The sequence below is a fragment of the Lotus japonicus genome, chromosome 1, assembly GCF_012489685.1.
Source record: "Lotus japonicus ecotype B-129 chromosome 1, LjGifu_v1.2".
In the NCBI taxonomy this organism is placed as follows: domain Eukaryota; kingdom Viridiplantae; phylum Streptophyta; class Magnoliopsida; order Fabales; family Fabaceae; genus Lotus; species Lotus japonicus.
This window is the reverse complement of record NC_080041.1, coordinates 53,150,808-53,174,520: the sequence shown is the minus strand read 5'-3', so window position 1 is coordinate 53,174,520 and position 23,713 is coordinate 53,150,808. Positions and strand designations below refer to the sequence as shown.

At 37.7% G+C, this 23,713-nt stretch overlaps 2 protein-coding genes and 1 long non-coding RNA gene across 3 annotated transcripts; 1 reads left to right on the top strand and 2 right to left on the bottom strand.

The window, feature by feature from the left end:
- The first annotated feature begins 2,971 nt into the window (after window positions 1–2,971).
- LOC130726232 (protein-L-isoaspartate O-methyltransferase 1-like) lies at window positions 2,972–6,305 on the top strand. The gene is made up of 4 exons (XM_057577498.1): window positions 2,972–3,328; window positions 3,984–4,254; window positions 4,857–5,021; window positions 5,784–6,305. Exons 1-4 carry the CDS (start codon window positions 3,116–3,118, stop codon window positions 6,032–6,034), a joined length of 900 nt encoding a protein of 299 aa, XP_057433481.1. The 5' UTR covers window positions 2,972–3,115; the 3' UTR covers window positions 6,035–6,305.
- Window positions 6,306–14,203: 7,898 nt separating this feature from the next.
- Window positions 14,204–15,392, bottom strand: LOC130726084 (uncharacterized). The gene is made up of 3 exons (XR_009014712.1): window positions 15,002–15,392; window positions 14,541–14,615; window positions 14,204–14,435 (listed from the first exon to the last, which is right to left on the bottom strand). It is a non-coding gene; the product is annotated as an uncharacterized LOC130726084 (long non-coding RNA).
- Window positions 15,393–19,694: 4,302 nt separating this feature from the next.
- On the bottom strand, window positions 19,695–22,481 carry LOC130725913 (28 kDa ribonucleoprotein, chloroplastic-like). Its single transcript, XM_057577138.1, has 4 exons — window positions 21,877–22,481; window positions 21,683–21,784; window positions 20,334–20,621; window positions 19,695–19,980 (listed from the first exon to the last, which is right to left on the bottom strand). The coding sequence occupies exons 1-4, from the start codon at window positions 22,363–22,365 to the stop codon at window positions 19,918–19,920; spliced, it is 942 nt and encodes a 313-aa protein (XP_057433121.1). The 5' UTR covers window positions 22,366–22,481; the 3' UTR covers window positions 19,695–19,917.
- Between the last annotated feature and the right edge of the window lie 1,232 nt (window positions 22,482–23,713).

The window sequence follows — 23,713 nt, the reverse complement described above, 5'->3', positions numbered from 1 at the left end:
TGCCTTAAATACTTGCTTGCATTTGTTGTAGCCGTTGTGAGACAAATCTAACCGTTGTTTTGGCTGTAGTGAGATAGATCCATCCACTGATTCAAATGGCTCTAGTTGGTAGATGCATTAAATGCATGCTACTGTTTAAGTGTGTCCTTTTGCCGAAAAGGTGAGGCTTGTCAGCTAGTAGGTGGCAATAGCCTTTGGCTACTTTTCAGAAGTGAGACAATAGAGAAATTTGATGTAGACATGTTGTAGTTTTCCTCGTTGGTCAGCGTGCCTCAAGGAGAGAGAAAATCTTCACGTGATCTCATTTGAATCCTTAGCAGCTGGTTACATTCTGACTTTATCGTTGGTGCTTTGACATTTGTCTTCAATCTTTCTGAATGATGAGCTGGCATTAAACGATCAGAGGTGAATGTGGCTCAGCTTGTGTCACATGTGTGCCAGACAGTCTTGCAAATTTGAATCTTTATCTTTAGGATAGATTGACGTTGAGGTCCTTTATTCATAATAGAATAAATCATGAAATTCAAATTAATTTGAAAGTTTAGATTTCAGCGAAGTGCTTCCATATATAAAAATTGTTATTGATCAAAATTAGATTTTAAAACGATTTGGTGCGTTTGAACTTAACAACAAGCACAACCAAAGAACAAAGTACTTATGATCGACTTGCTTCATCTGGGATTTCATATGAATTGGAATACGGGACAAACAAGGACAGTCTAAGTATTTAGTCATCTATTATATCAGATGATCCCATTGGAAAAAGGAAAAGTCATATCTGCAAGGATTGTCTACACAAGGAAAAGATGAAGCTCAACAAGGCATACTCTATCGTCTGACTCAATGATGACGACGAAGATTAAGAAGAAATTTGAAGATCGTCTCAACAGAAGAAACTGCAACAACAAAGAGATAGGATTCTTCAACAGAAGATTCAGAGCAAAGCAGAAAAGAAGACAAGACAGCAGACATCAGAAGCCTGATTGAAAGAAGAGCTGTCAGTATAAGATCAGAAGACTTTCCAGAAAGAAGAGCAGGTTGGTCTCAAGGAGAAAGAACGATCGTCTGCAGAAGAAAGAAAGGACAACTTGCAAAGGAGAATCAATTGTCCAACTCATGGGTTGCTAATCAAAGGTGAAAGAACGATCGTCTTCAACTTATCATTTAATCTTTTGTTATCCTTATTTTCGAGTTTCAGTTGCTACCTATTTTCTTTTATTTTTATTTTCCGAGTTTTCACACAAACTCATGGGTTGCTAAAATCTTAGTCGATCTTACGATGTAACCTTCCTATGTTGTGAACTTGGGATCCTATTGTTATTGAAATATTGTTTCTTGCTTTTGAATTTGGCTTCTCTTCCTTCTCTCAATGTTCATGTTCTATTTTATTGTTTATTAATAGGAGAGAAATCAGTGAGAGGTGATTATAGTCACTGGTGAAGTGTAAGAGGTGATTGTAATCACATTTCTTTGAACAATTTAAACCTCTAACACCTATTTGTTGTTAGCTTTGGGGATTCTGCGACTTAAGATTTATCTTGTTCTTTAAAGGGGCGATTGTCACTAGGAAACTTGAATAAATCAAAGTCTAGACGATTGTTTAGTAAAGAATCATGATTTACCACGTGAGTTGGGATATGTTCCATACAGCATCGCGACCTCACTAGGTTATGCTCTTAAGTAGACACCGTGCGATCGATTAGCATGCCTGGTCCAGGAACGGACCACCCTAGCACAATTGGCAAAGTGCCAGATCGACCTGGAAAAGGGCTGAGATATATACTTAAGCATGACAGCACCAAGTCAATTGTGCGCACGGAAGCTCCACTAAAAGGACTTCTCACACACTTTTAGAGATTCCGAACATGCATGCTTAACCTATAAATACATGTTATATCGTTCTTTTACATAACATGTTATTCATTATTAGCACTTCTGAGTTCTTCTTAGACTCTTTGATTCTGTGTTTACTTATTAACTGGCTTGAATGTCCAAGTGTCTTTGTACTCGCCCTATGTTTGAGGCCAGCACCACCACTCTCTCAGAGCAAGCCACAACTGAGCTCCACCACCTAGCACAACACTAGAAGTGATCCGAATTCCGAGAAGAGCATTTGCCGCTGTCTGTAGAAAACAACATTTTTTCCTCTAAGTTCACCTGAATCCTCTTAAAATAAATTCTCTGACAATTAGTTAAGGGAGGAAAAATGGCATTTCAAACTAGACGCGAACGCGAAGAAGCTTGAGTCTCGAGAACTACCACACAACAAGATAAGAATCGAAAAGCGGACGTGAAACATAGCCTTCATCATTTGGTTTATTTTAATTACATTTATACAAGGTAAAATGATTCAAATGTTTCATTAGCAAATTTTCTTGAAACAAAGCATCAAGAAAACGTACAAATTCTACTAATTACCAAACATAATTCACGCTTTTAAATTCAATTTTAACAAACCTGTTGAGAAAAATAAGTTTTATTAATCCAAACTTGTAACCATTGTTATTAAACTCAAACCGGACCTGTCAGTCCAACCGTGAATCGAAAATGTAATTAGTTATATTGTAAGTTGGATCAGACGTACAATCAAACCAGTCAAACTCAACATGTCTCCGTCGAACTTGGATTCAACCCAGAATAAACTGATGGACCAACTGGGTTATTAATGTGCAAAATAAAAAATTTCCTTGCTAACCAATTTACCACAAAGTGGAGACAATGAGAATGGAGCCTCCGTCTCCTTGCTACAATGTTTTTTTTATATGTAAATGTTAGTTGTTAGTAATGTTAGTAAATTAATCTCTCCTAATGTTTTGAACTTTGAACCGTTTACCTATCATCGTACCCAATCCCTATGTACCTACAGTTACCGCTTGTTGTTTTTTCAGTATATCCTAAATTTTGCTTTCAAATATTCCTTGCTACAATTTGATTGAATCGATTGAACCTGGTTGAACCACTGCTTCCACTGAGTCGATGACTTATTCGAGGAGAGATTTATAATACGGCTTCATGTTTCCTGCACTGCATAGGAAGAATCGGTTAACACGTGTAAGTGGTATATGACGAGTGGCATGAGAGCGTGTGAAGGGGAAAGTGCGAGAAAAAACGAGAAATGAGTGTTTACTACCACCACCACCCCCATTACTCTTCTTCCCCTTCCCCTTCCCCTTCGTTGGCCTATCGTTGTTGCCGCTACTGTTTCGCTTCTACACGCACTCTCTCAATCTCAAAGCACCGTCCTCTTTCTCTCTCTTCAATTACCAATTTCTACTTCTTTCAAAGCCCTAGTTTTCTCACGGGGAACGCTCTCTGCCTCACGATGCAGGTTCACTTTCTCACTCTCTTCTCATCCTTGCTATTTCCTCACTCTTTATTATTATTCTTTTTTTTTTTGTGAATTTCATCGTGTCCTTCACTTCTGTTCATTTTTTAAACAGTCAGAAATTTGTTAAGATCTGTATTCAGAATTTTTTTTTTTATAGGCAAATGTTAGTTGCATTAATGCTTTTTTCATCAGTACTTTTAAGGTTCCTTAGAGTAATTTATACCCTTTTTTTACTCAACATGTCTTCATAACAAGTGGAGAAAGAAAAGAGGAAAGGAACTAAACCAAACAGTATCGTACTCCCTGCATTCCAAAATAGTTGTTAGCTTAAGGTTATGCATTTAGTTTGAGAGCTCATAAATTGCTATATCATATATATAATTTGACTGTAACACCCTTATTTAAAGTTGAGTTATTTCGGGAGAAAATAATACTAATAGTTAAGAATTGATGAGAAGAATAAGTGACAAATAGTCTTGAATTTCTAAGATAGCCATTTTGAAAAACATGAAAAGCCGAAACAACAACCATTTTGGAATGGAGGGAGTATTACTTACTACTAGGGTTTCTTATCCTTTAATCATGTTCTTGGTATTTTCTTGTTATAGAAAAATCACTTCATGCAAGATAAATTTTTTTGTTGCAAAATATGTAGCGTTTCTGCTCTGTGAGTGGCATCAGCAAGAACAAAGCATTGGTGGAGAGGTTGCAGCGTTATGGAGTGATCACATCAAGTAAGGTGGGTGAAGTAATGGAAACTGTTGATAGAGCTTTGTTTGTACCTGATGGATCGGCACCCTATGATGATACCCCCATGGCCATAGGATACAATGCCACTATATCTGCACCACACATGCATGCCACCTGCCTTCAGTTGCTGGAGGAGAATTTGCGCCCTGGGATGCATGCTCTCGACATTGGCTCTGGTATATATTTAGTTCATTGTCCTATTTATAATTGATTATTACATTTCCAGTGATATTCAAAAGAAATATAAGTTGCTTGCTAGTTAGTATGAAGTTTTTCTAGGTGTTCCATATTACCATTCCCGTGTACTTGATTTGTTGTTGATGAGGAATATATATTGTAGGCGAATTGGTGTAGTTACTGTCCTATGTTGATGGTACTGATTTATTTATTGAGATACATGGTAGAAATTGATGACGAGCTGTGATGGTACAGATGCTTAGAAAAGCTTGATATTATTGCATTTGCCTGGCAGTCAGATTGTCTATAATGTAGATGTAGAGTAGCTTCTAAATTCTGCCACCTTGGGAGAGTTAAATAGGCGTAGCAAAATAATGTGAAGATGTTATGTTGTAAACCCACGACTGAGTTTGTTGATAGGCAATCAGAAGCTGGTTTGTCCTATTGATTTGCGTAATCCCAATTTCAAGGTGGAGATTTGGTGTAACATGTGATATATGGCTTAATTGATGTTATATTTCACAGCACTTGTTTTTCGCCTTTTCAAATTATTCTCTTAAGTTGGTGTTCACAATATCTGCGTTTTTGGGCCTCTTTGCAGGAACAGGATATCTGACTGCGTGTTTTGCCTTGATGATTGGACCCCAAGGTCGTGCTGTTGGTGTGGAGCATATTCCTGAATTGGTTTCATTGTCCATAGACAATATTCAGAAAAGTGCTGCAGCTGCACAATTAAAAGATGGATCTCTTTCTGTTCATGTCGGTGGTATGAATTGTCAAATTTCTATGAATCTGAAAGATTGAAGCTTTTCATCCCAGCATGGCAGTTGAACTTGAATCTAGTTGACTAATTTTAACTCTATCGAATCCATGAAATAAACATAGAAAATATAATCTAATTGTCAGGATTTGTGATCTCTGAGTTTGAGGTGATTAACTTAAAGTAGAGTTGATCCAAAAGTATCTTGTTATGATTACGCCTGATATTTATACTGTCTGGTGAGCACACAATTCAAAGTATGGTAACCTTAGAAGCTAAATGTAGCTTCTATGCAAAAGTGATTATGAGGCTTCCCACTGCATTTGGGTAAACAGCTTAATTAAGTGTTCATAGCAATAGGCGCTTATTTATAAGCTAATTTCAAAGTAAGCTGAAAATAGGTTATAGGTAAGCGCATAAGCTCTAAACAACTTAAGAAAATAAGGTCAAAACAACTTCTGGGTAGGCCATATACATAAGTTTTCCCAACACTTGGATAAGCGCTTATGCTTTAAATTAAGATTAAATAAGCTCTTTCAAATAGTTCTTAAGTATAAATTTAGTGGATCAACTATAGCTGCACGATATGATTATACTAATATTTCCAACAGTTAAATTACGTCTATATGAAATTTTGAATTACTAGATCTACTATAGCTGCGTGATATGATTATATCAATTTTTCTTGAGCAGTTAAATTAAGTCCATTTGAAATTTTGTTTTAGTAGAGAGATAATTTCAAATATTTAAGCATTCTAATGTTGACAGATGGAAGAGAAGGTTGGCCAGAGTTTGCTCCTTATGATGCCATTCATGTTGGAGCAGCAGCACCAGAAATTCCCCAACCACTTATTGACCAGTTGAAGCCTGGTGGTAGAATGGTGATTCCTGTTGGAAACATGTTTCAAGATTTAAAGGTGGTGGATAAGAATTCTGATGGTTCTATCAGTATCCGGACTGAGACCTCCGTTCGTTATGTGCCCCTCACTAGTCGTGAAGCTCAGCTAAGAGGTTACTGAAATGGAGCCAAAATCCTGAATTTTTAAAGCCAATGCTTTAGAGTTTAGATGTCTCCGTCTGTGCTTGGTACACGCAAACAGTTAGACTTTGTATAGTTAAAAGTTTCCTGAAATTTGAAAGGTTAAAGTGATAGAGATATCAGTGGTTGCAACTGGGATGTATGTACATGCTGTTAGAATTGTATAGTAACATGTTAGGATGGGCTCATCATGTGCAACAATAATAATCTCGATTAACCATGAATTCTCAAAGTCAAAAGTCAGTGATTAATCTTGAGTCCCCCGGTCAACTCTCTAAGCGGTAAAGGTTGGTCAATGACCATTTATCAGTGTTGGAGGAAGTGTTGATGCACTATCTCAATTTATTTGGTTATAATTTTGATAGTTAAATGACAAATCATCTTGTGTTTATAATTTCTAATATTATTTTTTTAGTTAAACCCAAACTTCTAAGACTTCAGGCGCAATGGACAGTAAAAAAAAATTAGTGCATCATAGTTTCTAAATTATCGCTAAAGTTTGTAAGACTTCAGGCGCAATGGACAGTAGAAATAATTAGTGTATCATAGGTTCAAAATTATCGCTGAAGTTTGTAAGCTGCATGATTTAATTATTAAAGGAATCAACTGACATGATTAAAAAAATGGTCAGATATTACTTTGTGAAAATAGACATTCCTCTCTTTTTTCTCCACAGGGAGGTACTTGTCCCCCACACCCTGCACTCTCCCCCCCATGTAATGTGTTTTCCAAGTTAGACTCCAGTTACTCCTAACCTCCATCAACCACCTACTACACCAGACCATTTCTCGTTTTTTATCAAAAGCCTATAACGCCATCGAGGTACCGCCTCGTTGGTCTTAGTTTTGCGGTCTAAGGGTTAAGGAGTCATCCAGCCACCGGGGTTGGTTACTCGGTTCACCCCTATCCGTATCTACATCTACGTCCTGATTGAGTTACATAGAAACTAAGAGAACTTGTATTGAATGAACATCAGGAAAGTTCTATGGTACCAAGCAATGAAGAAAACAAGCTCACACAAGTTACAAACTCTGAAGTGATTCCTAGCAGGGTTGATACAAGTTGTGGACAGCTCAGCAATTCTGTTATAACAAATTTGACAGCTAAGCAAGCCAACTCAGCAAGAGGCAGTTATGGCTAACTGATTTGGAAATAGAATAGGGTGTAGTAGAGTAACAGAATAGTTATGGTGTACTCTATTATAGCTAGTATAAATAAGTACTGTACATTGAAAATCCATATACTTTCAATCTTGTTCAATACGATTCTTCTTCTTCAATTCAATTTGCTCTGCAAATTTCTGATGGTATCAGAGCTCCTACACAGGGGCTCTGCTATCTTCCGCTGCATCATTCTTTCTCGCTTAGGGTTTCAATGGAAAGCATGAAGATCGTGGTCGTATGATTCTGATCGGTGATGTGTTGATTTGTGTTCGTGTTGATCGATTGGTGAAATTTCTCAATTTCTTGCTTCCTAATTCTTAATTCTGTTGAGGTACTGTTCTTCCAGTTCGTGATTGACTTCTCTCTGAGTCAATTTCTGGTTCAATCTACTGGTTCGTTTTTTTTCATGGCGAGGAAGGCAAACAACGCACACGCTGAATCTTCAGGTGTCAACAATGGAGTTCTTGATCCTTCACTTGATCCTTTGAGCCCATACTTCGTTCATCCAGGAGATGGACCTTCTACGGTTTCTGTCACACCAAAACTGACGAGTTCAAATTACCAGACATGGATGCGTTCGATGCGAAGAGCATTGAGCTCCAAGAACAAGTTTCGGTTCGTCGATGGAAGCATTCCAGTTCCAGATGCGGATCAACCTCTCTACTATGCTTGGGACATGTGCAATAATCTAGTTCACACTTGGATTATGAATTCTGTTACATCATCTTCTATTGCACAGAATTTAGTTTACATTGAAAATGTCATTGATGTCTGGAATGAGTTGAAGGAACGGTTTTCACAAGTAGATTTGATTAGAATTTCAGAATTGCAAAGTGAGATTTACAATTTGAGACAAGGTTCATCCACAGTTACTGATTTTTTCACTGAATTGAAGACTTTATGGGAAGAAATTGATGGTTTTAGACCATTACCTATATGCATCTGCAATGCTAGATGTCCATGTCAGGGTCATGCTAAGTCTTACAAGGATCAAGATTATATAATCAGATTTTTGACAGGTCTTAATGAAGAATTTGCTACTGTTCGTTCACAAATTCTACTCATGAAACCTTTACCAACATTGAATGAGGTGTTTTCAATGGTCATACAACAAGAGAGGCAATCTTCCTCAGGAAGTTCAAGTCAGAATGTGAATGAGTCAAGATCCTTGGTTAATGCTGTTGATTCAAGAAATGGTTATGGTAGAGGCAGAGGTCAAGGAAATCAGAACTATAGTGGAAATCAGAACTATGGTGGAAGGAGTTCTACTCCTGCTGCTAACACAGGGAATGGTAGAGGATACTATCAAGGCACTGGTAGAGGGAACAGAATTTGTTCACACTGTGGGAGGATAGGCCATACTATTGACACATGCTATAAGATCTATGGTCTTCCACAATCTTTTAGATCAAATAATTCTGGATCTGTTAATAATTTTCAGTCAGATGACAGTCATCATGGTGATCATGCTGTTTTAAATGAAGAAAATCAGTCTCTGCAATCAGATACAAATCATTTTTCTCATGTTAATGGGACTAGTTCCTCATCTGTTTCTACACCATCATTCACAGGTTTTACACCAGAACAATGTCAGAAGCTTTTAAGCTTGATTCAAGGAACTACTGATAACCAATCTGCAAGTTCTTCACATGTCAATCAGCTAAGGATTCAAGAGAATCCACATCATGTTAATCATTTTCATGCTCAGCATAAGTCTCATGATACCTCTCATGTTACAGGGAAAGGTAGAACCATAATTCTATCTTCTTATACTACTTCTGCACAAGCTTGTAGCTCCTGGATATTAGATTCAGGAGCCACTGATCATGTGTGCTCTTCATTGGATTTATTTCACACATATTACAAGATAAGTCCTATTCATGTCCAGTTACCTAATGGTACTATTGTCAATGCTCATTTGGCTGGTACTGTGGTTTTCTCTCCATTGTTATCCATAAGAAATGTTCTTTTTGTACCACAATTTAGCTTTAACATTGTCTCTACTTCTAAACTGTGTAAACACTTATCTTGTGTTGTTCAATCCTATTACTCACACTCTTTGATACAGGACCTCAATTCCCAGAAGATGATTGGTTTGGCTAAGCAAGAGGGAGGCTTATACTACTTGATGGTTGATGGTCTAGAGGGTCAGCCAGAGGAGCAGAAAGCGCAGGCAGAGTCAAGGGTTAATACGGCTACTACTACTAGCTATGACTAAGTCTCATCCTTATATTCATGTAAATAAGGCATTAGCCACTGCTTTAGTTTGTGATGTATGCCATATGGCTAGACAAAAGAGATTACCTTACTCTTTGAGCATAAATAAAGCTGTCAAACCTTTTGACTTACTTCACTTTGATATCTGGGGTCCTTTTTCCATGACAACAGTACATGGTCATAAGTATTTTTTAACTGTTGTTGATGATAATACTAGATATCTATGGATAATCATGCTGAAACAGAAGTCAGAAGTATCTTCTAAGGTTCAGGACTTTGTGATGTATGCTAAGACTCAGTTTGGTGCTAATGTTAAAACTATTAGAACAGACAATGGGCCTGAGTTTACACTTCATAATTTTTATGCTTCAAGTGGCATTGTTCATGAAACCTCATGTGTAGAATGTCCTCAGCAAAATGGGAGAGTGGAGAGAAAACATCATGACATTTTAAACATAGGGAGAGCATTATTATTTCAGTCCAAATTGCCAAAACAATACTGGAATTATGCAGTGCAACATGTAGTGTTTTTAATCAATAGAGTACCAACTGTAGTTCTGCATAATAAATCACCCTTTGAACTTTTATACAAGCAGCCACCAGATTTGAAAGACCTCAAGGTTTTTGGATCTTTGTGTTATGTATCCACTCTACATAATGCTAGGCTCAAGCTAGATCCTAGAGCTCGAAAATGTGTTTTTCTAGGATATAGAACTGGAACAAAGGGTTATGTAGTGCTGGATATGATGAGTAGAGCCTTGAGTGTCTCAAGAAATGTCATTTTCTATGATCATATTTTGCCTTATCATCAGTCAGAAGCAATGCCATGGTCTGTTTTCACACCTGAGAATGAGGATACTCAGGGCACTAGTATTGATCCTATGTCAGAGACTTCTTCTCCTGCAACTTCCTCTAATTCTCTGGATGACTTGTCAGTTTCAATTCCCTCAGCAGATGCTACATCAGTTCAGGTGCCTCTTCCAAGTCCAGAATCTCCATCAGCAACTTCTGTTTCTGATCAGACAAGGAGATCTACAAAACCTAGACATCAACCATCACATCTCAGAAACTATGTTTTTCATACAGCCTCCTCTTCTTGTAAAGCTAGCCAAACATCTTCAGGTATTAAATATCCTATCTCTAACTATATGTCCTACTCTAATTTGTCTATTCCACATCATGCATATGTCATGTCCCTGTCTCTTGATTCTGAACCACACACTTATGCTGAGGCTTCCAAACACAAATGTTGGGTAGATGCAATGAATTTAGAGATCTCTGCTTTAGAGGCTAATGGAACATGGAGTCTAGTGTCACTACCTCCTAATGTTGTACCTATTGATAATAAGTGGGTTTATAAAATCAAAAGGAAGGCAGATGGTACAGTAGAGAGGTACAAAGCTCGCTTAGTAGCTAAAGGCTATAATCAGATTGAAGGGATAGATTATTTTGACACATTCTCACCAGTAGCTAAACTTACTACTGTCAGAATGGTCTTAGCCCTTGCATCTGTGAACAATTGGCATTTGCATCAACTAGATGTCAATAATGCTTTCCTTCATGGAGATCTATATGAGGATGTGTATATGAAGGTACCAGAAGGGGTTTCTTGTGTTGATTCTGGAAAAGTCTGCAAGCTTCATAAGTCTTTATATGGACTTAAGCAAGCTAGTAGGCAATGGTATGCCAAGCTCACTAGTTTGTTAGTTACTTGTGGTTATAAGCAAGCACATTCTGATCATTCTTTGTTCACTAAAACTCAAGGCCAGAGTTTTACTGTCTTGCTTATCTATGTGGATGACATTATCTTAGCTGGAAATTCTTTGGATGAGTTTACACGGATCAAAACAGCCTTGGATAATGCTTTTAAGATCAAGGATTTAGGAGTCTTAAAGTATTTTCTGGGTTTAGAAGTTGCTCATTCTGCCAAAGGTATTTCTTTGTGTCAAAGGAAATATTGTCTTGATTTGATTCATGATTCTGGAGTCTTGGGCAGCAAACCAGTGAGTACTCCTCTTGCTCCATCTTCCAGATTATCTCAAGATGGGGGGCAACCCTATGAGGATGTCTCTTCATACAGAAGACTCATAGGAAGACTACTTTATCTTACTACAACCAGGCCTGATATAACCTTTGCAGTTCAGCAGCTAAGTCAGTTCCTCTCCAATCCAACTGTGACTCATTATGCTGCAGCTCATAGAATTCTAAAGTATTTGAAAGGGAGTCCAGGAAAAGGGTTATTTTTCCCAAGGAGCTCTGTCGTACAATTGTTGGGGTTTAGTGATGCAGATTGGGGAGGTTGTGTAGACACTAGAAGATCAGTGGCTGGTTATTGTTTCTTCATTGGAAAGTCATTAATTTGTTGGAGATCAAAGAAACAACAGACAGTATCTAAGTCATCCTCAGAAGCAGAGTATAGAGCCCTAGCTTCAGCCACTTGTGAGCTACAATGGCTTACTTATCTGCTAAAGGATCTTCAGATTGAACCTGTAAAACCTTCAGTCATTTACTGTGATAACCAAAGTGCCCTTCATATAGCTGCTAATCCTGTTTTTCATGAAAGAACTAAGCATTTAGAGATTGATTGCCACATAGTAAGGGAGAAATCAGAAGCTGGTTTAATGAGGTTATTGCCTATTTCTTCAAAATTTCAAGTGGCAGATTTCTTCACAAAGGCTCTTTCAGTAGGACCTTTCTCTTTCCTATTAAGCAAGCTCAACATGTTAGATATCTACCATGGTTCAGCTTGTGGGAGGCTATTGAATGAACATCAGGAAAGTTCTATGGTACCAAGCAATGAAGAAAACAAGCTCACACAAGTTACAAACTCTGAAGTGATTCCTAGCAGGGTTGATACAAGTTGTGGACAGCTCAGCAATTCTGTTATAACAAATTTGACAGCTAAGCAAGCCAACTCAGCAAGAGGCAGTTATGGCTAACTGATTTGGAAATAGAATAGGGTGTAGTAGAGTAACAGAATAGTTATGGTGTACTCTATTATAGCTAGTATAAATAAGTATTGTACATTGTAAATCCATATACTTTCAATCTTGTTCAATACGATTCTTCTTCTTCAATTCAATTTGCTCTGCAAATTTCTGAACTTGAAAGCAAGAGATCCAATAGGAAAGGAAGATAATGAATTTCAGTTGAAGAAGAATAAAGGTAAGCAATTGCTGTCCCGAGGTCAGACTTGATAAAGATTGCCTTCCGGCCCGGGAAGGGGAGAGTGGTCGAGTGGTCAAAAGCGCATACCGTAAATCTGTTGAAGTTTTTCTACGTAGGTTCGAATTCTGCCTTTCTCCCAAACTATTGTTCTACCCCTTACCACGACACTATAGCCACCACCCTCTATGGCCTGATCCCACCACCAAAACAAGCCAATTATTCCTATCTTTGCCCATAAAAGTATTTCTCTATATTTGCCATCAATAAAAAAGAGTATAGAAAGAACGAGAAGGAGATAGAAAAGTTTTTCTATTGTTGAAGAACATAAAAATCTTTCTACATTGCTGAATGACATTATGCAAGAACGTCAAAGAGGATCAATCACACTCATGAATAGAGGTTAGTACTCCACAACCATTCTTATTGTGTGAAAACTATGAATTCTAAGATCCTTCTTTTCCATGCTTTAGTATGATTAAGTTTACAATAGAACCAAAAAAAAATTGGTGAGGGGGACAAAAAATTAACACATCAAAAACATTATCAATGTTTACTACTCTTTTACGAGAATTATTTCTTGTGGGAAAAACCGTCCAATTTACCTTAACCGGGTTATGTCGCTGAAGTTGCAATACACATACATTCTCTAATATTCTATTGTAAAAATAAAAGTATTGATATTCAGGGATAGAAACAATGCAAACATCCAATAGATATCTCTTTTTTTTTTCTTTTATCTCTTGCTTCTATTATATATCACTTCAATTTACTACTTTCATCTATTCATTTCTCCCTCTAAATACCTATTGAATGTTTACACTATACGGATGTCTTACTATAATTTTTCCATAAATAATCGTTTAGCTTCATTTTTTTGATAGGCTATAGGTTGACTAGTTTAAGTGTCTTAATGTTTATCTGCCTTAATGTCTAACGTGCAGCTTTTTTTTGTAGGGGTGGGGGGCGAAATATAGAAACTCAGATGCAGGGCTTAATATATTATGTATAGTATATATAGAAGTACTTTTGTGTTCAAGGGGGCGAATGCTCCTTTTGGTGAAACGTGGTTCCATCCATGAGTCCCCGTAAAATGTACTTTTGATAGATAGGGAAAAAATTTGTTAGATGAAATTGCTACTAGAAAAAGTACTTTTCACATCGATTTGCGTCCAATGTAAGTAAAAGTGATGTGGTATGTCCTCACATTTTCACATCGGTTATACAAAATTGATGTGGTAAGTACTTTTTTACATTGGACATCTGGTATCACCGATGTGAAATATACACATTTCACATTGGGTGAGACAAAAACACCGTTGTGAAATAGATACATTTCACATCGGTTCTGTTTGAAACTGATGTAAATTCGTTTTTTTTTTTAATTACATTTTTTACATCGGTTTATATTTATATGAAATGTGTACATTTCACATCGGTTATACCAGACGTCTGATGTGAAATGTGTACTTACCACATCGGTTATGTTTGAAACCGATGTAAAATGTTTTTTTTCCATTTGCTTTTTTTTTTTGCGTTTTTTTTACACTAATTTGACTTGAATATATTTTTTTTTAAATGAAAATTTATTAGAATAAAAGAGATATTGAGAACACATTCTCTCAAGTGAGTTAAACATCAAAGGAAAATACATAGCAAAATTGCAAAAAAACAGAATAGACTAGAAGATCTAGAACAAATCTAACTAGTACAGAAACTAACTAGTAAAGACAAGTGCAAAAAATAGTCAACATATCAGTAGAGGCGTGCAAGCCAGCATGAGCAAAACATTAGAGAAAGAGACCAGCAAAGATGCGGCAGACGAGGGTTCTTGCTCTGAAAATCACAAGAAACTAGTTAATTGAAGTAACTCAAAATCAAAATGAATACAACTTTTAAAGAAACTAGTTAGCAATGTGAGCTGTGAATATTAGATAGTACCTTTCCAAAACAACTCAGGTTCTACTGTTTTTTCAACTCAAGCTAAGTACTTTTCCACAACAGGCGCCAAGCTTTCTGCAAAGTATCAGAAGTAAACGGGTAAGCTAACCTAAACCTAAATCTTGGCATTCAACCCTAAAGTGGATTTAGGCTTTAATTTCCAATTAGTTGCAAATGAACTAAATATTAGGATATCACTTCCATCAACATACCAACACATAAAGGCTAAGCTTAAGATAACAAATAGCCTGTCATTTGAATCATCGAATGTTCCGATTCATTTGAATACAACTTTTTTTTTCGAAAGAAGAGAATAATATATAGATAGCAATAGAGTCATTACAAGAAGGCATCAGAAAGCCAAAAGAAAAAGACTATCTAAACTAGAAAACAAACGACACAACACTGCAAGCAAAGGAAAGGTAAGATAAAAAGAAAAGCAAAGAAACAAAGGTACCAACATGGCATAAACTACTAGCCTCTAGGAACTGAAATGAATACAAAGAGAAAAGCCAATGAATGCAGCAGATCCCAAGCTGCATAGCAGCAAAGATTTTTCAGAAAAAACTGCACCAAAACATTGGACAAAATGCCCTATATTCCACTTCAGATCACCACACCCGTGCAGCCAAATAAGTGAAAGAACCATAGATAAAACAGATAAAAATTGCATCAGACAAAAGCCATATTGCAACAACAGGCAGAAACCAGATTGCAGGTATTTATGCCTCAATGTAGCAGCTCCCAATTGAAATAAAAAACCAACCATATTCCAGAAAGAAGGGAACAAAACTAATCTACAACCACTTGATCTAAGCTGCCAAGCAAAGCTAATTAAATAAGCCTTCATTGTTAAGATAATAGATCAGATCAGATATAGATCAGATCAAAAAGCTAATTAAATAAACCTTCATTGTTTCACCGGCTCAACTTTGATTAACTTTAAAATAATGCAACTTTTTCACTTTCAAATATTAGATCAGATCAGAAAGAAAAAGGAAATTATAACTCTAGTTGTCTTGCATTGTTGCTTTAATTAAGTTGACTAGTCCATAATAACTTATTATGAGGTTAGGCTAAGTAATAATCCACAAAAATTCATGGATATTGGTGCTGCTCAACCGAACTCTCTACACACACATTATATATCCACAAACTTAAAGTTATAATACTCCAACTTACTCTTTTAAAAAATAAAGTAGTTAGATTTATAAGGTAACCTAAAACTTTAGCGATTTTTTTTTGTTACAATAAGGAAATAAAAGAAACAAGAAACTACGCAACTACATCCTGGCAAAGCAAGGGAACCACAGCGGAAGGCGGGATCGTCCAGACCTTCCAATCCCAATTCTCGCTAATCATAATCCTAAGCCACGCCAAGTGTGAGCTAAGCCACGCAGGATCGTCGTAAGCTCCGCTTTGAACGCGTCCCCCGCACCAAACACCAATGCAAAACCCGAAATCCATCTACCATTGTTGTCCCTAATGACTCCTCCTCCTCCCATCTTATCAACCTTATGATACCAGTTTCCATCGATATGAAGCATCACCTCTTAAACACCATGATCAGCGGCGGACACAACCTGGGCAATTCCTCTCCCCAACGCTGGAATTCCCCAACATCAAGAGCAATTCGATGCAGAACTTCGCATGGGTGTCGTGGTGCTTGTTTGAAAACGAAACTATTGCGCCACTTCAAGATATTCCAAACAATTGCACAGAACAGGGCATTGTTGCTAACCTGCAACTGAGTGAACAACCAGAATCAGAGAGGTGATGCCGCTGGAACGCCGACAATCGCTCTCATGAATTGACTCCAAATCCACGCTGACCCTATACATCGACGCAACACATGATCCCTGTCCAACGATGGCGCACCGCATCTGATACAAGTCGTTGTGCTCGCAATGTAATTATGGTGTCTTTTGGCATTAGTAGGCAACGCATTCCTGCCCGCAAACCAGAGAAAGAAGCACACTTTTTCTGGTGCATTAGCTTTCCATACCAGGCTCCAAAATCGGAATTCATGGCCTCCATCCTCAAGAAGTAAGTTATACGTTGACCTTGTAGTATAACACCCATTGCTTTCTTCCTTTCATAAAAATCGATCCACCCCACTATGAACTACAGGGACCTGAATGCTCATGATTTCCATCCTCACCTCCTACAGAATCTAAGTATATAGCCCATCAAAGTTCCATGCTCCATGCCTCCATATGTCCACTGCCACCAATTTAGTGCCCGATATGTTAACAAACGGAACTCTGCAAGCCAGCGAGCCTGTACCCATCCAATTCTAGTACCACAAACATGATGATTGATAGCAATTCTGCAAGTGTACGGATTGATCCAAGTAATAAAAAGATATCGAACCACGAGGATAGTTGTTTATCAATTTGTTCTAAGAGTTTAGTGTTCAGAATGTGAAAAAGAAAGCAATATAAGTTTGAGGTTTTGTTGTGTTTAATACACTTTTGATGAAAAGCAAGAATTGTAATTCAGATAAAAAAGTACCCTGGGTAAAGTTTCACTTAGTCCAATTATGTTTCTTACAACCAAATCCTTATATGAACTTTAGAACCCCTTCTATGGTGATGTAACATTTACCTTCACTTGTTAATACCTTAATCAAGCAAATCATTCAATCTCAGGTTGCTAAGGCTTATGCCTTAGTACCTAGTCAACTCAATTGAAGAATGAAGCTTCTATGTTCATGCCAACACAATAAGTTCTCACCCTTATGCCTAAGTGATAGCAAACAAATCAATCTAATCTCAAGTCTCTTAATCCTTACCAACTACCGTTGTGCAAGAAGAAAGTCAAACACTTGCATGCATTCAAGCGAGTATAAGAAACTCAGAAGTTCATAACATAACTTAAACTAGAATCCACAATCCCCAAGGTGCAAAGGTAAACAAGCCAAGCATGGCTAGGGAATTCATAATGCAAAATAAAAGAACAAAAACCTGAAACAAGAGTAATATGAAGCCTCCCACAAGCTCCAAGAACCTAAACTTCTAAGTTTTGTTCAAAAAGTTACAAGATACCTAGAAGAAATAACAAAAGCCCTATTTATAGAGTTTACAGCAGTCATCCACGCATATGCGTGACCTCCTCCACGCACATGCGTGGGCAAAACGCTCAAATCGCAGCATCATGTCAGGCCACGACGCATGTGCTTGGCCAGGTGGCGCACATACGTGGCCATCAGGTTTAGTCACCACGCATGTGCGTGGCGAGGTGGCGCACATGCCTAGCTCATCTGGTTTTTCTTCAATTTTGTAACTCTCACTTCTCCTAGCATCATGGCTCATTACTTGGTCTTCCACCACCATCATCAGGCATCAACTATCAAACCTGAAAAGAATCTCAAGAACCCATCAAAACAACAATGTAACTCATGAGAACATGCATTCAATCACAATTATTCAACTTTCTTTCAATCAATTCATCAAATGAAACTCCCAATATGCAATCAACACTCATGAATTCAAAGGACTTCAGCTCAAATCTGACCATCGGAATTACTCTCTAACTAAAACTAATTAGAAGTAGTAAAAATATCAAAGAAATAAATGAAAAACACCTAAACTAATGCAGATGCAAACATGAACAATTAAAACTCAATAAAGGACTCTAAAAGGAAAAGAAAGAAACAAGAAGGACTCGACAAACATAGAATCAACCTCGGGTCATCAATGATCCATCCCCAAGCTTCACACTGAACCCATGCTTCACTGCGTCTGTAACCATCAATATTCCATGCCATACATATGAGCCCCCCCAACTTGAATTGCTTTGTCAAAATTGATTCAGTTCGGCAGATTTTCTGAGTTAGAACCTGGACCCATAGCTTGTCTTTCTCATTCATCATGCTATGAACAAGTTTGCCCAACAAAGCTTCATTGTTCTTCCTTACAATTCTAATCCCTAACCCTCCTTTTGCTTTGGGCTGAATTAGATCCTTCCACGCAATAAGATGCCAACTGCGTGTGTTACCTCCTTTCCCTCATACGAAGTTTCGCACTAATCTGTCCACTTGCTCCCACACCGAATCTGGAATCCAAAGCGATTGCATAGCATGCACCGACAATGATATGAGCACTGATTTAGCCAAACATACTCGGCCTGCCCTATTAAGAAGGTTATTCTTCCAAGAAGCTAACATGGAATTTACCTTATCAATGAGAGGAGCAAAGTGTTCTCTTGTCGCCCTTCCCTTCAACAGTGGAAGTCCAAGATACTTCCCAAGGTTACTCGCCCTGGAAATTTCAACAATGGTAGACAATTCCCATTGCTTTCTTTGGTCCACCGCTTTAGAGAAAAACGTTCTTGACTTATCTAGATTAACCTTCATTTCTGATGTGGCACAAAAACCCTCCAAGGTTCAGCTACCAAGGCGCAATTGTTCCTTAGAAGCCTGACAAAACAACAAAACATCATCCGCAAAGAATAAGTGAGATATGTCAATCCCATCCTTTGTGACCCGGATGGGGCACCAACACCCCTATTCCACAAACTTCTGAATCTGCATGGCTAGCCGCTCCATGCAAAGTACCAACATGTATGATGAAAGTGGATCACTCTGACGGAAATTTTGGCAATATATTACCAATAACCTAAAACTTTAGCAATACATTAACAAGTCTGAAATTATAAAGTCATGTCCAAAAATTGTTAGCTTTAATATTTATATTTTCTCACTTAACTTTTAAAAATATTATACATAGCTTAACGATTTTATTTGTATTTGAATAATCTTTAATATTTTAATTAATTATTTTTTATTTTAATATGGAAGCTACACTTTAGCTTTCTATTAAAAGATCTTTTGAAAGTTATATTTTAATTAGCTAATTTAAGGGTAATGGATACTTGCGCATAGGTATCTAGTAGGTATGAGGATGGATACTCAAATTACTACCCACACGAGTATGGGACAAGTATCAATACTTTTTGAAAATGCGGGTATAAAAATGTGTAGCATAAAACTATGTATCCTACCCAATGTCAATTGTCATCCCTACATCCAATTGAATTAACTCCTATCAAATGAAGCAGAAAATTTACACGCAGAGTTTTATCAGCTTGCACAATAGTTGCAAGAGGACTTGGCCGGTTTTCTCATTTCATAAAATGCAACAAACAGCAAAATGAAAAAAAAAATATCGAAAGCTTTCTTCAAAATCTCAGGAATCGGAATTAATACACTTTTAATCGGGACAACAAAATAATAACAGTACAATAGGTAAATCTAATACGAAAATGACTGCCCAAAGAAGGATGTTTTAAGTAGAAGAAATATAGACACTATCCTCAGCTCTTAAAATAGAGAAAGAACTCCAGCATCTGTCATGGGGATTACTTAAGGTACCACTCAAAAGGAACGCCTTGGCCTATCTTCTGCAACATTCACTCTGATTGTCCTCCCGCCCAAACTCTGCAATACATGAACCACCATATCAGAAAGTCATCCAAAAAAGAATCATATAAGTGTGTTTAGAAATCCTTCTACAACTGATTATGAAATTATAATCAATTATGGAGAGAAATTTCTCTGTAAAGCTTTTGGTTACATAATTGATTCTGAGAAAAAAAACTGATTCATTTTTTGTACGTCGACTCACCTTACCCCATAGGCCCCAACCCCCAAAGGAACACACGAAAGAGGCAATTTCAAAAGTTGTACATGATAAACTCAGACTATTACCATACATGAACCCATAACAATCATGTTTCAGCTTTCAGCATATTTAATTATCAATGCATGTGACCATGGATAATTTAACATACCTGACCATCAAGGGCAGCAATGGCATCATTCAATTCTGCCTCATCAGACATTGTGACAAAGCCAAAGCCACGTGATCGTCCAGTTTCTCTATCATACACTACCCGGGCACTCACAACCTTACCATGTTCACTGAAAACCTGCTCCAACTGACTATTGTCAAAATCCCATGGCAAATTACCAACATATACTCTAAAGGCAGGTTGGGCATCAAAGCTACGAGGGGCACGTTCTGGCCTAGATCCTCTTGGAGCAGCCTTATTAACAGTCAACAGTCTACCACCGAAATCCTGTTGCAGAAAAGCTGGGTAAGGTCCAAAAGAACCAAAAAAACATCATAAAAGCAGTGAAAGAAATGTAAGACATTTATGACTTGTATGCAGAAATAGAAGAGCATACAGCTCAACTCAGCACATGCAGAAAAGTTTCCGTAGTAATGTGAAATTTAACTATTCAAAATCATAAAGGTTCTGCTTTATTTCATTCATTTAAACTCCCAAGTCATTGACTTGAAAACAAAAATATTACAAATAGTTGTATGGATTGGATCTCCTGCTTTTATGATGTAACTATATAACTCGTAGGAAGGTGTTATAATGTCATCATCAGGCACAAACCCCCTCACATATTTGTACAACTTAGAGATTGTACCTTTGTAGTATAAGTTCTACAGTCCAATTCAAATGTTAACAGAAATGGCATTTATTCTTGTTAACGGGATTAATTGAGACATAAAAAATTAAGTGTTACACTTACCAGGTTCAGAGAAACATAAGAGGTGCAATTTGAAAAGTTTGAAGAATGTTACCCAAACTTGTGAACTAATTAGTCTACAATAAATCTGAAAAAAAGTACTTTTTGAGATGTTCAGCTTCTCTATATGTTCAGGATAGAAATTCCCATATCTTTCCTCAAAGATGAGATTAGGAGCATGGAAGCACAGACACTTCAAATGGTTGTCATAATGGTCTTGGACATTTATTCATGCCAATACTTCTTGGGCAATTACATTCACCTAGCTTGCAACTCATATTATTTGGAATTTTGCTAACCAATATATACAGAATATCACAATAAGTGGACAAATAATATAATGTAGATATGAAGTGCTGGCTTTTAGAACACTGATGGCTTTTAGGACTCATGTTATTATTTTAGTATATGAATTCCACACTTCATGTTCTCTGATGCAAAATTCATAATACATTCAGCTACTTCTGGCTGGATACAGTCATACTTACAAACAGCAAAGTCTAGCAGATTTAAAAACAAAACAAGGGTTCACAACACAGCAAGCATACAACTCAAGCTTAACATGTTGCAAAACCTAAACAAGTCATATAAAACTTACATAGCCGTTTAACTTATCCACAGCTTTCTCAGCATCTTCAACCGTTTTCATGGTGACAAATCCAAAGCCACGGCTCTGGTCAGTTTCCCTGTTATAAATAACCTAAAACCAAAAACACCATACATAATTTCACTTCAGCACAAAAACACAATACCATTTCAACCAAACAAGGATAAAAAAGAGAATAATTTAACCTCCGCAAGATCCACGGTTCCAACTTGGTTGAAAAGTTCGGCCAATTTGTGACCATCAGCATCATAAGGCAAGTTCCCAACAAAGAGTTTAGCCTCTTCTGGTGGTTCCTCGTAATCTCCTTCTTCTCCTTCTCCTTCTTCAGCACCCTCGATTTCAGCGTCTTCACCGTTGGGTTCCCAACCCGCTTCGGTTTCGCTGACACCTTCTGCTCCTTCTTCTTGGTCTTCGAGGGTGAGCGTGTTGTCTTCTTCTTGCTGGGCCCAGTCGGAAGTCTGGGCGACGAAGAGGGGCGCGGAAGAGCGGTGGTGGGTTGTGGCGGCGAGGGAGAGAGCGGGTGAAGGGTTGATGGATGAGAGTTGGAGTTTGAGGGGTCTGGAGGGAGCTGAGAAGAAGAGGTGTTTGGTTTTGTTGTAGAAGAGTGAGGAGGGTGCAGAGAGAAGACATGATTCCGCCATTGTTGTGAGGGATTTGAAGGAGGTGATAGACATGGAAGAAGTAGAAGAAGAAGAAGAAGGAGAGAAGAGTAGAGGAGTGAATGAAGAAGGGATTGGGAAAAGGATAAGGGGGTTTGGTTTATACTTGAATGAATCCAAATGAAAACAAGTGTGTCGAAGCCTCAAGGTCGAGGGGTTTTGTAGCCAAGAATATCTCAAACAAAAACATAATATTAATAAATGAAAATAAATATTAATATTTTAAAGAAATTATTAATTATTATTAGGCTTAATTGCAATTTTGGTCCCTGACGTTTACCAATTCCACGATTTTAGTCCCCCACCTAATTTAATTACACAAATGGTCCCTGACTTTGCTGGCAGTCTGCAACGTTGGTCCTACCGTTTATTTGTTAATGGAGGAGGTTTACGTGGATGGTCACTTAGCTGATGTGGAAGTTGAATTGGAGAGAGAAAGAGACCAGCAACTGATTCAACCTTCTTCCTCGCCTCTAGGGACTCGTTCGTTCTTTATCTCTTCCCTTTTCGCTAAATCTCAAGCTTCGAAACATCTTCCTCACGGTGCTCTGTTTTTTAAGGAGGAAGAGGGTAGAAGATGACCGTTGCAGGTCTCACGTGCAACTCACGTGCTTCCCTCTCTCTTCAGTCCTTCTTTCTCTCTCCAATTGGACATCCACGTTGTAAGACCTGGATTTGCAGAACAAGTTAATTTCCGACTCACGCGTAGAATCAGGGTAAGCGTGACAGGAGTTTGCTGTTTGTGAAAGATCAATGAAGAAGAAAGTTCAGGAATTGCTTGAGGAATATTGCGTAGTCGCTGTAGGAATTAGTGCGAGTCGTCTGCACACCTGCCTTATGGCGAGAGTGTCCAGAATAGGCTAATTTCGGTTTTAGAGCAACGTATTAAGTAAGATTTCGAATCCTTGGAAAATTTAAAGATTCTCTTTATTTTTTCTTCGACCAGCGTTTCATTTCGGAACCCTGGACTGTACGCACGATAGTATTCACTGTTCGGAAGTCCGACGACGCTAATTTCTTTGCTTCGAAACCCTAGATTCGAGCGATGGATGAAGACTTTTTCTATTCGGGACTTCTAACGAAGTTTCCGTCCGCGTTGCCAGATTTTTTTCGACGTTTCCAATCTTTCTTCAGAAGGAAGTTTTGTCGTCTGACCATCACAGCAAAAAGTAGTTTTTCGGGACAGATTAACTTACACCGCTTTTGGGATTTTAGATATCGTTTTTCCCAAATGTCAGAGATTTGTTTTGAGTTCTGGAATTCTGTTGCCAGAATCTCTCTTAGAATTCATCGATGAACGTGCTGCAAAAATCGGAATCGCGAAATTTTCATTTTCCCGCGATTTCACCTGCCTATAAATAGT

What these genes read in the sequence shown, in the direction of transcription:
- LOC130726232 (XM_057577498.1), top strand. Translation starts at nt 3,116, where the DNA reads ATGAGTGTTTACTACCACCACCACCCCCATTACTCTTCTTCCCCTTCC. An exon ending in CTCTCTGCCTCACGATGCAG is followed by an intron (nt 3,329 to 3,983) that starts GTTCACTTTCTC and finishes CAAAATATGTAG; the next exon opens with CGTTTCTGCTCTGTGAGTGG. An exon ending in TGCTCTCGACATTGGCTCTG is followed by an intron (nt 4,255 to 4,856) that starts GTATATATTTAG and finishes GCCTCTTTGCAG; the next exon opens with GAACAGGATATCTGACTGCG.
- LOC130725913 (XM_057577138.1), bottom strand. Translation starts at nt 22,365, where the DNA reads ATGTCTATCACCTCCTTCAAATCCCTCACAACAATGGCGGAATCATGT. An exon ending in TGGATAAGTTAAACGGCTAT is followed by an intron (nt 20,622 to 21,682) that starts GTAAGTTTTATA and finishes TTTCTGCAACAG; the next exon opens with GATTTCGGTGGTAGACTGTT. An exon ending in TTGCTGCCCTTGATGGTCAG is followed by an intron (nt 19,981 to 20,333) that starts GTATGTTAAATT and finishes CATGTATTGCAG; the next exon opens with AGTTTGGGCGGGAGGACAAT.